Source organism: Amborella trichopoda, chromosome 3 (assembly GCF_054954075.1).
Source record: "Amborella trichopoda isolate Santa Cruz 75 chromosome 3, AtrichopodaSantaCruz75HAP2 v2.0, whole genome shotgun sequence".
Classification (NCBI taxonomy): Eukaryota; Viridiplantae; Streptophyta; class Magnoliopsida; order Amborellales; family Amborellaceae; genus Amborella; species Amborella trichopoda.
In genome coordinates, this window is record NC_142338.1 from 46,169,719 (window position 1) to 46,185,197 (window position 15,479).

General features: G+C 35.6%; 1 protein-coding gene across 6 annotated transcripts in view; it reads right to left on the reverse strand.

Moving 5' to 3' along the window:
- Nucleotides 1-8,776: 8,776 nt before the first annotated feature.
- Nucleotides 8,777-15,479, reverse strand: part of EMB3006 (embryo defective 3006) — a 40,933-nt gene continuing 34,230 nt past the window's right edge. For 3 of the 6 annotated variants that reach the window (XR_016051342.1, XM_011628706.3, XM_088860926.1), the window contains 2 exons: nt 9,351-9,443; nt 8,777-9,181 (listed from right to left, as the gene is read on the reverse strand). Coding sequence is in view for 4 of the 6 variants with exons in the window: in XM_011628706.3 (XP_011627008.2) it covers nt 9,125-9,181; nt 9,351-9,443 (150 nt within the window). In the remaining 2 variants the exon portion in view is untranslated. The remainder of the gene's footprint in view (nt 9,182-9,350; nt 9,444-15,479) is intronic. The other 3 variants (XM_020673331.2, XM_088860927.1, XR_016051341.1) reach the window with 2 other exon arrangements.

Here is a 15,479-nt window from a genome sequence, read left to right on the forward strand (position 1 = left end):
ACGTTCTCCCTACTCTTTCGGTCCCATATCTCAACGCAGATTTGTACTTACAATTGTCCTTTCATGGGTTCAATAGCACCTCATGGATCTCATCATCTATCCACAAAAGCATACTTCTTGGAGCTAGATGGAATAGGCAGCCAAAAACCAATACAGACAAAGAGGTGGATGACCCCTCACAGTTCCCTTGATGGCTTATTGAACTGGAATTCATGCACTGTACAGAGGAGGCAAGAATGGTCATTAATAGAAGCCAATGCGTATTCCCAACCAGTACCCGATGGGAAAGGAACATATGTTTCTCATGTATTCTCAACCAGTAGTCGATGGACAAGGAACATATGTTTCGAAATCAGGCTTATGCCAAGAGACATGGGTTGGCACATGACCAAAGCCATAATCACCATAGTAATCCAAAAGGGCCTGCGCAATCAAAACAACAGGGACATTTCATAAAGAGATTTTATTTTACTAATATGCATTCTTACGATGTAATATTTATTAAGTATTCTTTGAATAAACCATTTTATACTTTTCACATAAGCAATCCGTGCATTTATTTTCCTTTTTCTTCTTTTTAAATCCTTAACTTGGGACCTGGTGGGAATGTAACTTAAGACATCATGTTGTGGCATCCGCCATCCTCTCACCACCCCACACTACAAAGTTTGTATTACAAGATCGTGCTGGCCAACTCACCAAGTTGTTATAATTGTTAAAGGAAGATCATTTCAAGCCTGAATGAAATGGTTTTCGAGTTACATGACAACAATGATGATTCAATGCAAGTGGAATATCTCAAGCTCCAATCGCCTCCATTAAACTGCTCATGAAAAATAAAGATGTACGATTATTACGTAAAGGCAAGGTACACTAAATGTACGTAGAACTGATCATCTACACTAGGGTGCAAATCCCTTCAGAATAGCACCAGATATAAGGTGTAGACCCCTGTAATGTTGACAGGACCACCTTCAGAAACCCCAAGGGAAGAGAAGAATCAAGCTATTTCCTCAAAAAGAAACTTATAAAGAGGTGAATAGTGAATTACACTAATGACCATGTTCTAAGAGCTCAACGACAGCATGCACTGTCCAACTGTTCTAGAAGCCCACAGATGCACTGTCCCAGATCACCCATGTAGAATAACACTTAAAACAGTAATATAGTGAAATTTTCATGAAGATTATAAAAGAATTTCTTTTAACATTATCATTAACAAAACTAGGCTACTCAAATAACAAAGAACTTAAAGGTAGACCAGCGTATAGTGGAAAATTGGTGCCACCAAGATGATCGATCTAGCATTTTATATACCAAGATTTTTTTGAGAGAAACATTTTATATACCAAGTTCGAGACTGCATAGTACCAAAAAATACATATTCGGTTCATGAAAGACAGTACAATACCACAAAGATATTGAAAATCAACTCTCTTCAAATACTACGTCAAATAACCCTTTGAAAAATTACCACAACAGACCTATTCATTTGATCATGTGCACCATAAAATAAAGGTGGAATACCTCATTCACAGAGAGAAAAAAGTAGACCAGTGGTGGTAAAATTCTTAGGAAGAAACAGTTATATCTATCAAAATTTTGCAATCCAAGAGAGAAATATATAAATCATACTGTTACAATAAGCCTAAACTATGACAATTGCCTTTAGTTACCCCAAGGTTGATCTATTTCAGAATGGATATTCTACAGAAAACATGACGCCTGCATTCCCTCCCATAGCAAAGACATCGAAGAGCATGAAAAGAGTTGTATGCCTTGAGAAAATAGAGTACTAACCAGACCAACAAACTGCCTTAGAGAGTTGATGTGAATTCTAATTTGCTTTGAAGTGAAAAACTCAAGCAAAGAAGCGTCTCTTATCTTCTTCATCCCCTGATAGTTCTTGCTCCATGATCAGCTGGTAAGACAACAGGTTCCCGGTTTACTTCCATCCTGCATTTATCTCAGTGCAATCTTCAATGGTGGCTTGGGATGACAAACCATCTGAGGAAGTGAAAGAAGTACCACCTTTCAGTGCAATCTTCAATGGTGGCTGGGGATGACAAACCATCTGAGGAAGTGAAAGAAATACCATCTTTCACCCCAGAAGTGTGCGCCATACCAATTTTCCAGTTTGTTCCCATGACTCTCATGGGACAAGGTGTAGTTTCCAGTTTGTTCCCATGACTCTCATGACAACAAGGTGTAGGGAACTCCCAACTTCAACAAAACCAGGCTCATTGATTTGAACATCCACTTTTGCTTGCCATCTCCCATTTTTCTCCATGTACTTCTATGAGAAATCTTCAACAACCTAATACTTGCCAAAGCGAGCCGTCAAATTGAACGGCCTCTTTTCGTTATCTTTGATAGTTTCTAGCATTTGATGAGTTCCATGAACAAAAATACAAGAAACTATCAAATATCCTTGTATTATCCCTATGAACAACAAAAAGAATTCGCTTTTACTAGATCAGGATCAGTAACATCTGACATTGAGACAACAAGCTTTGAAAAGTATTGGATTGTTAAAGAGAGTTCAACCCTTCGTGAGTATTGCACATCCCCCAAAAGCTCTGATCTCATAGTCTCTATACAACTCCCATTCAAATATCCAAGTTCATGGAATTTGATGGCTGGTTCAAAGATGCCTTCTGTTGAAAAATAACCAGGCAACAAACAAAGCAAGCACGGTCACTACAATTACTATAGTGCCCCTACAACAAACAAAGCAAGCATGATCTCCACAATTGTTAGTGGCCCTACAATTTGTAGGTTTTTTCGCCCAATACTTTTGATACCACACTATTAATCCAAACGCAAGGTTTAATCGGGTATGGGTCGGGTCCAACTAGGCACATAAATCCAATCACAAGGTCTGATCGGGTATGGGTCGGGTCCAACTAGATCACCCAAACCCATACCCGTACGCGAAAAGTTGGTTTAGGACCCGAACTGTCCCCGGAATGTTTCCAAATTTTACTCTCTCACTAACCAGGATAAATAAATCGTGCTTTCTTCAATCAATTCACCATCCCCAAATTTTATACTCTCCCTAATCATGAACTAAAATACAGAGAGAAATTAAGCATTCAAAAATCCTAAACTAACCCTAAAAACCCTGAGCTAGAGATAAATAAGGTTACAAAAATCTTGAACTAACAAGAAAGAGAATTTCATCTTTCAAAAGCCTAAACTAACAAACCCCGTCAAAAACGTTTAGCTACAGAGAGAAACTAAGGTTTCGACAACACTAGAGAGAGAAACTAAGGTTTCAAAAATCCTAAACTAACTAGATGGAAAAACCAATAACCAGAGAGAGAAACTGAGGTATTGTTTTGATTGTGTTCAGACTGCTATAACAACGGTCTGAACGAAAAGATTTCAACCTTATGGAAAAGCTTTTGAAGAGAGAGAAACTGGGTTAACAGCATGTGTGATTAAGGACGATAACTGAGGTTTTGCCTCTTTAAAGATCAATTAACAGAGAGTGATTAGAGAGAGTATAAAAATCCTAAACTAACCCTAAAAAACCCCAAGCTAGACTCTATTTGAAAGTGCGCTCTAATTTGATTGTTTAGAGCCTCAACTCTATACAAATGGCACGGGAAAAAATTTATATAAGGTCAACCCTAAAATGTAGAATTACACATGTACCTCAAAAGTCCATCATAAAAGGTTGTTTTAATGTTAAAAAATCCATTTATTGATCATCTTGACATCGAGATGAATAAATATGAAAAAAGAAATAATAATAATAATAAATAAAAGAAAAATTTTGAGTCTTAAAAATAATGCACCTTGCAAAACATTATCTAGGCTGTTCATTTTCAAGAATTTCATATATTTATAGATCTACTTTATTTTAACCATTTTTGAAGTTTAAGAGTAGTTTATAATTCGATTTAAAAATAGTTTTTTAGATAGTCCTATGAATTTTTAAAACAAAAATTATATGTTATGACAACATTTGTAGGTGCGTCTTAATTGAATTGTTTAAGGTTGCAACTTTAGAAACCAACGCCTATAGGCAAAAATGAATAGTGATTTCGCCAACCCTAATCATCTTCCAAAGTTCATCACGAGATCACGATTGTCTGGTAGTGTTTTATTTTTCATTTTTTTTCTAAAAATCAGGATGATCTGAAATTTGGAGCGTCTATTTATCAAAAATAGGGGAATCTGCGAAAATTATACAAAAAATATTTTACATGAAAAACATTGACCAAAATATCCCCGAAATGTTTCAGGGCTATTTTGGTCAATTTATTTTTTTATAATTTGTTTTATATTTTTATTAGATGTGCCTCATTAAGATGTACATATTCTTTAAATTTCAGATCATTCTAATTTGTAGAAAAACAATTAAAATTAAATACTATCAAACAATCGTGACCACGCGATGAAATTTGGACAGTGATGAAGGTAGACGAAATCACTGTTCATTTTGGCCTATAGGCGTTGGAAAGACTTATATATATATATATATATATATATATATATATATATATATATATATATATAGAAAGAGAGAGAGAGAGAGAGAGAGAGAGAGCAATGATCCAATGCAACGGTTGTATCATAGTATAATGAAACGACACTTCTATAAAACCATGTTTGTGGTATTTGTATGACCCCAAATTTTACACACACACTCTCTTTATCTCAATAATCAATCCCCAAAAAAAAATACAATTTGAACCCTAGATATGGTCAAAATGAGTCCACTCCAAAAACGAATCTAGACCATTTATTTTGTGAATTTCAATATCATAGCCTTTATAAACTCAAAATCATATTTTTCTTTTTTAACATTGTTCATCTAATGATAATAAAGTGATTCAAATAAATTAGAAATGAAAAAATCCCTCTAAGACCTAGATCTAAGCATCTCACAGAAATGATCGGCCTATGTTAATTGGGCTAAAAAAAATACTTTCTAGATTGTGTTTTGAATTTTTTATTTTTTTACGATTGCTCATTAAAATGTATATTTTAAATTTTAGATCAAACAAATGGCTATAAGATGGTTTTTTAATGTTGTTACATCATATTACTATATGGTTGCATGAAATCATTGATTTTATATATATATATATATATATATAAAACCTCGCCTCAAATCATCATTTGGAAAGCAATTTCAGCATCGAAAATCTTCATGATGGCTCTAAAATTAATTTGCAGCACCAACAATAGAATTTGAAACTCATAAAATGCTATAGATCTTGCAGATCTATTAACAATAATTTTTAGGGCAAAAGGGATGATCTAAATGATTTATTACTACAATATACACACCATATTTAGAATTTGAAATACTAATTTTTTTGCACAACCATAATCTTCAAATTGAGATGATCGATGTAAAGGTTTTCCGACACTTGAATTGCAATTTTTGATAAGTTAGGTTTACGTATTTTGATAGGCATGCATCCTTATCAAACCATTTTCCTTTATTAATTTATGAAAATTTATTTGGTGGGCTGCAGCTCCATCAAAATAAGTAAATCATTACTACATAACTCATCGACAATTGCAAGTCAAGCATTAAAAGACCTTCACATCAATCTTCTCAACTTGAACATTAGGGTTGTGAAAAAAAATTAGGATTTCAACTCTAAAAATAATGTATATCGTAACAAATTATCTAAACCGTCCATTTTACGCTAAAAATAAGTGCTCACAGATCCGAATGATCTGTACCATTTTTTTTATTTTTAAGTTTTATTATTGATATTAAAAATTGATTTTAGAGCTATCGTAGAAACTTCCATTACCAAAAGTACTTCCTGGATTAGGATTTGAAATGAGGCTTTCGTTTGTTTTCCTAAAGCGTAGGATTTATAGAAACCTCATCCTTCTTTCTCATCGTCAATGTCTCCTACTTTTAATCAAATCCCAACCCCTAGGGAACCCAATTGCATTGAGATAGCTTTCTAACGATTTCATGAATGAAATTTGGGCAGTTGGGGACCACGATTAACATTAGATGAGGTTCCACTGAAATTTCATTTGATGCAAAAATACTGTTTTCATAAGATTTATCCATGGCTTTCTAAAGCACATGTTCATCTGTTACAATAAGCTTTTTCTGATATTTCTAATTTTTTCTTCCCCAAAAAAAGTTATTTTTTGTTATTAGTTATTTTGAACTTTCGACCAGATTCACCCAAGAAGAATAACATTTTGGAGCATTAACAGTTTAGCTGAATTTAAGAGTGCTTTTTTAGTGTGTTCCAGTCATTCAATTTAAATTTTTAAACTAAAGTTACTAAAAGTCATGACTGGAATGGACCTGAGCTCCAGGTTGGTTGGGGTTGGGTTTTTCACATAGTTCCCCATCTCCCCAGAATGGTAGGTTATCATCTTAGGGGCATTATAAATTTTCTGTCTTATATGAAATACGATTTAAACTCGGTCCGGAATAGCAATTCGACCAGACGAGAACTAGGCCGGTTGACATCAAGTTCATGTTTAATTGACATTGATTTCAGTTCTGAAATACTTACTGATAACATGTTTGGAAGTTGTCAAATTTAGATATTAGGCTCCTCAGATATGCTTTGAGAGAGAAAGAGTATATCCCATGCCATAATGGGGTTAGAATAAAAAAGGATACATTTAAATAGAAAATTTAGAGAGAGAGAGAGGGGCCATGTTAAGAGAGAGAGAGAAATTACACTATTAAAAAGAGGAGCTGAGAGAAAAAGGAGTGGTTAGCAAGAAAAGGCATATGAGAGTGAGAGAAAAGGCATTAATACAGATCAAGGAGTTCGAAAAATAGAGGACTCATATAAGGATAGAAAGAAGTAGGAGAGAAGGAGTACAGCTAGAGAGAAATGGCATGGTTTTACAATGGCAAGGGCTTCTATTCTTCTACTGCATCATCCAGGGGTACAAATAAAATCAAGCGAGCTACTAATCAATTAATCTAGATCTGATGTCTCAGAGTATTTTATTTATAATTTTTTTTCACTAACTATATGTATGAAATTTAGTAAGCACCATCACTTCAATGGGGCGCACCTAAATAAATACTTATAAAATGATATTGATAAAAATACAAAGAACAAAATACCCCTAAAACTGTCAGGGATATTTTAATCATTTTATTTTATTGATAATATTGTTTTAAAAGTTTTAATAGGTGCGAGTTCAAGAGATGATTAAACGCCCATTTGTATAAAATATATTAAAAATAAAAAGGTCTAAAGGGTGACATTGTGATTGGGGCCATCTAAGCCATCCGATTAGAATGAACGGTTGGACAGGGGCAATATAATAAAAGTTTTATGCTGCAGGGAAAGCATAAAAAGCTTGTCCTTTAGAAAGGAGTTAAAAAAAGCTAAATAGAGGGCACAGTTATGGACGGCCAAAAACAAAACAAGTGAACATCAACCAACAGGTTCTCCTTTTTGATAACCCAAACCTCTTAAAGTTGAATTTCTTGGAGCACTTGTTAACGAATATAGAAGACCTATAAAATCTAAAACTTCGAATTTCCATATATAAAATTATTTGTTATCAAATATGCTCACGCTGAGAATCATGAAATTCTAACCTATATACATCTACATAAAGTATGACATCACCTATATCGAGCACTAATTAGTTTTCACCACAAATAGAATGCTACTAGTTTTTTAGATAAATATATATTCTACCTTTCCTATTGATAAAAAATGCCCTCGCTGGAAAAACTTTGTATATAAAATAAGGACAATAGACATCAACAAATGCTAGAGTGCATTAAGAAAATAGCAATGCGTAGGAGTACCCTAACATAACTTCAAAGAAAATTGTATTGGGCATATCTCTCTATAGTTTTCTTCGTAAAAGGCGAGATCTTCTAGTGCTTTTTGGTTCACATATTCCGTGCACATCAAATGAATAAAAATTCATCTCTATAACGAAATCCTATAAGAGATGCATAAAAAAAAAAGAACAATAATCAATTGTACAATCAGTTATCACCATCCCCCTCTTTTCGAGGATTTGGATCTCACCACTTGAGTTTGGCATATCACTTCTCTTGATTGAGTTGGATGATCAAGGCTAGGCCCCTATGAATTGGGTAGTCCTACTTAGTTCACAACCCCATTGAGTTCAATGGTCTAGGTCCACCCACCGTTTAATTAGCAAGTCCATTGCCATAGGACCACACTACACCATATCAACGACCGAAACAAGGGACTAAAACTTTGTTTATTCATGGAAATTCTTAAATCCATTGTAACTCAAGTGAGAGGGTACCTAAAGTCCCAATAAAACACAAAACATTTATCATTACAAGTTCTTCAAAATTCAATGATTTCAAAAGGCAAAAATAGCAAACTATATTCGATTTGTCATTTGAAATATCAGACTTGTGGGTCAAACTTGTCACCCGCTGGTTTTCGAGTACAATCGGCAAAGTTGGTGGCTAGGCTCCGCTATCTTGGCCAATTTAAGAGAAAAAAGACAAAAATGTAAACAAAATAAAAATTAACTTTAAAATGTATAAATAAGTTTAGGACCTTTATTAATTCTAAAAGCAACAGTACTAGAATATTTTTTATACAATTTTTAAGCTAATATGGCTCAATCCCAAGTTCGACGCGATCATACCAGCTACCTGCCAGTCCTAGTACCACTTTTGCATTCCAACTCAAACAGCTAATTTTTGAAACTTTGATCCAGATGTACAGCTATTTTACACTATCTTACCACCGATTTATTCAAGATGCTCCCCTCTCTCTCCCTCTCTCTCTCTCTCTCACGCACAAAAAACGTACAATATTCATTTTTCCAAGGGTTTAAAGGATGGAAAAACCATCTAGCCATTGTCAACTACAATAACAAAAATTACAAAGAGCTGGAATGACAACAATTCGAGCGCAGGAAATCACTGTACTTTACATTCTGAAACATACCTGCAACGTTTCTTTATGGACTCATGCTATAGCTAACAAAAAAAGCTCAATCTCTCTCTCTCTATATGTTTGGAACCATAGTTCTACTGCTTGTTTAACAAGGAAGACCACAGTAGCTGAATTAACAAATCATCTATAGACAGGACTGCTATGGATACTACAAGAACAAGGGTGCAGGATTCTGCAGTGAGCGTTTTTAACTTCATTTAAGACACCTTCCACTCCTCCCGCATTAGTCCATATTCTACATTTGAATAGTTCCACTGCAAAGTTAAAAGAAACAGAAGCAACCATTAGTAGCGCACTCATAAACAACCTAAGCTAAACTTGTTCATGACAACAAATTCTAGAGCTTCACTGAATCAGGACAATACTTCATGAAGTAGCCACTATCAATCTAAAAGTTGAAGAGAGAGAAACAGAAAGAGAGACCTTTTCAAGAACATTTGCAGCAACATAAAGATTCTCGCATCCCTCATTTAGGGACTCCAACCGTGCTCTGTTGAGTTTGTTTTGGTTCTCTACCTGAAATGCAGATGTCACGACTGACAGGAATAGTGATACTTTACTTCATGGTAAAAAAAAAAAAAACAGACGGTTCAAATCAAACAAATGGAGAAACGAGTAAGATTAACTAACACAGATTTAAGGCAGAAAAAAAATTACAAGAAGATGGCAATGGATTTCAAAGTACCCTCAGCCATTATATTTCCCAGTTGAACTAGAAACATATCGGTTTCTCCTTATACATATGCAACGCAGTTTTCTCATTATTTCTTTTAATATTCTTCTCTCCTTAAGAAGAACCAGTATGTAATATAAGGTGGTGGTTTCTGATAACCACCCCTTTAGTAGGGTATTCTTTTGCAGAAAATTAAAAAACCAAAAAGCAGCCCAACAGGCGTTGTTTACCTTTTTACACCATACTCAAACAAGTTGGTTTTACTTACTGTTAAATCAAATTTGTTTGTCTGAATTCCCCTAAGCAAAAGTCAAATATGAGTATAAAATTCAAAAGTCAATGGAAGTTAGATCTTGTTTCAAAAAATTGGGGAGGCTGATAGATCGATATCTGGACAAAAAAAACTCGCTTTCTTCGAAGTGATAAATGCCGCTAACCTGAAAAGGTTCCAAGATATAATTCGGTACCGGTGAGTTCATTCACAAGAAACAACCGCCCTAACTAAAATTGAGTCAAAAGAATTTCAAGTCGCACTTTTGAAGATCTTTAAAATCATAGCTTTTCTAATATTGCGGCCAAATTCCAATAATAGTTTTGGGACCACAATTTTTTTTCATGTCGATGCATCTTGATGTCGAGATGATCAATTTGTTGATATTTGGGTATCAAAACAACTTCTTCTAGTAAACATTTAGAGGTAGGCTCAAATTTGATTGTATAGAGCCTCGGCTCTACATAAACTTTTTCCATATTTAAATAATACATGTAAATATTTAATATAATATTTATACATATATATATATATATATATATATATATATATATATATATATATATTTGCTTGAAATCAAAATGAACTCAATCAGGAGAATTTAGGTGTGGCACCAATAGACGGTAAGATCAAAGAGAGTAGACTTAAGTGAGCTGGCCATGTGTGGTGCCAACCAAGTACAACACCTATTAAGAGGTGTGAAATACTTCAAATGGAAGGATTTAAAAAGGTAAAGGTTAGGACCAAAAGGACATTGTTGGAAGTAATTCGGAAAGATATGGGGACATATGGCCTCACTGAGGGTATGGACTTTAATTGAATAAAATGGCAAACCAAGATTCATGTTGCCAACCCCAATTAATTGCGAAAAGGCAATGATGATGATGATATATAATTTTTTTGCCTTTTTGAATCAAGTCCAGTAAGGTCCAGATTCGAGTCCGGGTCAGGGTTGACATATGGCCTCATTGAGGGTATGGACTTTAATTGAGCAAAATGGCAAACCAAGATTCGTGTTGCCAACCCCAATTATTTGGGAAAAAGCAATGATGATGATGATATATAATTTTTTTCCTTTTTGAATCAAGTTCAGTCAGGTCCAAATTCGAGTCCGATAACTTCAAGTCTGAGTCAGGGTTCAAATCCCATAAATGATTTTCGGGTTCAAGTCTTGATCCGACCCTACTGGAACCCGACCTGTTGCCACCCTTACTATAGTGATAAGTGCATCTGGCTTTGCTCATAAGAGGGGAACCTTTAATTCACATACTAGAACAGTGGTTTCACTATTTATTGGCCAGCTTTGACTGTGGGTCATGAGTCCCACTGGGTTGGTTTGAGAAGATAGTTGTGGATCACAAATCCTGGCTCTGCTGATGTGCCTTAACAATCACTTTTTTCGACCTATTACCGATCAATTTCTAGAGATATTTCAGAATGTTTTAAAAAAAAACTAAAACTTCAGAAATATTGTTTTGAACTTATTTATTTTCATGTGTTATTTAATATTTTCAGACTTTCATAATTTGTTTAAATTGTTTAAAACGCTCGGGCGTTTTGAAAAATTCTAGAACTTATAGGGGAGTGGAACCCATGTGGGGTGCCCAAGGATCCAGCCCCATCATATTTGGGAACACACGGGGTGGGACTTCGAGCCCACATGGGCCACATGCCACACATGTTTCCTAATAATTTGGAAGATCTCGTGGGGAATCAACTAAGATTTGGAAAATATTTAGTTTGTTACAAGAAATTTTGGAAAAAATCTTAAGGAAAGACATTGTGAGAAAATTGTGGATGTATTGAATATTCTTTCAATCTTTGAATTTGGACCAAGACTCTCTTAACTTTGAATTTCAACAATCTCTTTGTGAGAAAAAAGAAATTCTAGTCAAAATAGGAGTTGAGGTATGATTGGTCCTATTCTAGATTGACTAGAAGTGGATATGGGTCACAAATTTAGGATGGATTCCTTCCCAAAGCATGATGGCTAATTTTAGGGATGGATGGATTTGATTTGTTTCTCTCTCACCTCACAGATTACCACAAAATACTTTGGTCAAATAAAATCCTAATCTAAATAGGACACCCTAGGGCCCTTAATGCCTATATAATGAGGGAAGCCTCCGCATTCTAAGTACCTTGGTTTCTTATACCTCTCTCTCTCTCTCTCTCTCTCTGAGGTGCCATACACCACCCAAAAGACCAAGGGGTGGCACGCACCACATAGAACACAGAGAAAATAAAAACCAATCCTAGAGTAGGTCAAGGGAGGTGCCACACAATGCCATGGCCCAAAGTTTAAAAAGGGCTCCTAAGAAACCTCAATTGTTACAACCTATGCTCTCAACCCATAGTTTAGTGATAGACTATTCCAGAGATTTTTCTTGGTTCAATGGATGGAATTGGACCAAATGAACAAGTACACCATCAATTTGCTAATCGAGTATGGGGTGGGCTAAGTCCTAAGGGGGTAACCCTAGGCAAAGATTTAGTAAGTCTTCCATATTTTGTTTACTTTTCGTTCTTGACTCGTATTTGTTTCAGAATTACTTATTGTAAGATTGAATTCAGTTCTTTGAATAAAGTTTATTTTGGCAATAAGATTTAAAGATCTTCGACTATAATAGGTTTATTTATGCATTGTATTGTGGCAATTGTATGTAGAAAACACAAGTTATTAATAAAGACAAAATTTTTTGAATTTATACTTTGGAATTATACATATCCATACTCTTTCATGTATTTCTCTCCGATCACAAACAACACTATGCCTTATGATCTTTGATTGAAATTTTCTTACTTCAGAAGGTCTAAAGTACTCATTTTTTTCAAAACATGATAATTAAGGTCACTACATCACACAAAGTATTTTCCAGATTTTTATACCTAGGAATAAGGCCTAAAGTACTCATTTTCTTCAAACCATGACAACTAACATGACTCAATCTACCATGCCATGAAGAAAAAGGAATCAACAATAAGCAAAAAATAAGAGTTGCCTTTTTCGTTATGTAAAATAAGTTTGACAGATTCCTGCCCACCATTTTAGAACTCATGGATATGTTTTTATTATTAAAAACATGTCTGATGCCTCCAGAGTCCACCCACCATTCTGTAATGCCCCATAACGCATTAACTTCAAGATCATGCAACAAATCTTTCTTTTGCCCTGTTGGCATGACCCAGCTTCTTTCAAATTCTACAAAATTTCTGCGCATGGCTGGCTTTACCACATAAATAGGATACCACGAATTTCTTACCCTTGTCTTGAGGTGACTTTGCTTTTGGAACATTGTTATCCTTCTTTTATTCTTTCTTCACTTCTTTCTTTTCTTCAATTTTGATTCCTTTTTTTGCCCATGGATTTTTATTCTTCGAACCTTCAATTACGTGGGCTTTGGAGACCAACTAAGACTTAAAACTATTTCATATTTACATACAAAGATCCCTATGGTACATTATGCATGACTGTTTCAAGATTGTGACAACTATAGGCCTTAGTACATATGCATACAGGTAGGTCAACTCAATTATAGGCCTTGGTATGTATACCAATTGATTCCCAGATCGATCAAATGGAGCACATATTGTCTTCAAAGCGACCTTTTCGTTAACAAACTGACAATCGACTTCAGTATGCAAGGTTCTTTAATGAAATACAAGATTTTGAAGCAATATAGATCGCCACTAGATTTTCACAATATAGAGAAATACGAGCTGACACATTAACACCCATCTCCGTAAGAAGAGAACGGAGCCAAATAATTTCACATGTAGCACTTGCATTGCTTGATACTGGGCTTATGTTGAAGACTGTGCTACAACACTGCTTCTTAATCTTCCAGGTGACTAAGTCACCACCCACAATCATTAAGTAGCCAATGGCAGGTCATCTATCAAGAAAACACCTACCTAATCAGCATCATAAAGACGTTCATAAAGGTGACCATGATCGATATAAAGTAGCCCTCTCCTTGGAGCAGATTACAAGAATCGTAAAATAGGATAAACAACATCCACGTGATGGAAGGACTTGCCACGGTTAGAACATATAAAATGTCAAGCTATGTAATTGTCAAATAAGTAAGTCTACCCACTAATCCCTAATATACATCAGGATTACTAAAAGGCGCTGACAATGGATCATACAATTTGTGGCCAACCTCAATGGAAGATTTTGCCGGTTTGGTTCCAAGAATTCCAATGTCATTGAGGAGATCGAGGGTATACTTTCTTTGAGACGAACAACCTCCAATGTCTAGTGTTATACATCATTTTTGACGTACTTAAATCCCCGAGACGCATAAAGAGAGAGCCGGTAGTAATCTGGCCTCGACGGTGCCAAAAACGACACCATACCACGAGAACACTGTAGAAATATAACTGACATTGGGTGACCTCAGAGGAAATGTAAATATGGCTTCAAATTGCATGAGAAGGTAGTTTTGGATGCCTTAAGAACACCCATAAAGTTTCGTTGCGTTTTGACAAGTTTTGAGACAATCAAGACAAAACTCGATTTTCAAATTCAGTTCCTATCATGCAGAAAATGTACCACATTACAACAACCCCATTTTTTGGATCTTAAAAGAGTATCACTCTATCAGACCACCGCCATTGGATCTGAAACGTCGAAAAACCCCTAGATACCAATTTTGGCTCAATCGGACCAACCAAGACCATTCTGGGCCTAACTTACCAAAAAATAGTGGGTTTTACACAATTGCAATGCATCCTCAGTGAACCAGTTTCCATTTATGGAAACTGTGTTTACTCATTTCGAGATGAATTTTAAATGCTCATAACTTGCTCATTTTGAGTCCAAATATGCTTAAATTAGGACGCAAGCTAGATCTCGTCAATATGCTCGCATGGATAAGAAGTAGAAGAAGAGGATAGGGGAGAATGGAAGGTATGACCCGAGAATCGGGTAGCATTCAAGCGTAACCTCTCCTAGTAAGTATTACAGGAGACAAGGGAAAGTACTCGGCTCATAACCTTAGTACCCGAAGGGTTCAGGAAGTTGTGTCGCGGGTCTTAGCCCGTGACTATGTCACTAACCCGAAAAGCCTAGTAAAAGTGATCAAGTGAGAGAAGAGGAGCGTGAAAGAGACTGAATTAGATAGAAATCTCTCACAGCTCGAACACTATGTAACCTGATGGTTAGAGTAGTTAAAGGGTTAAAACTCTATGAAAACTGTCTCAGAAGGACCCCAGCCCAAGTAATCGAGCACAAAAGAATCCAAGTCTCTTACGACTCAAAAAACTATGTGACTTGATGGTTAGAGCAGCAACCCAAGAGTTAGAACCCTCAGAACCTATCTCAGGAGGACCCCGCTCGAGTGATCACAGGTGAACGAAGAGAAAAGTGAAGAAGTAATGAAACGAGAGTCGGTGAATGAGAGGTTATAGAAAGATATATTGGATGGGAGAGAGAATAGATAAGGATGGATGAGGTGATGGGAGTTAGAAAGAGTGGAGTAAAAGAGTGAGAAATTAGAGAGATGAAGAAATAAGGCGGACCCACCTTTGGCGTAAGTCCGTGTCTGGGGATAGATAGAGGTGATGAAAGAGAGAGGGATAAGGGGAGAGGACGGACCCACCA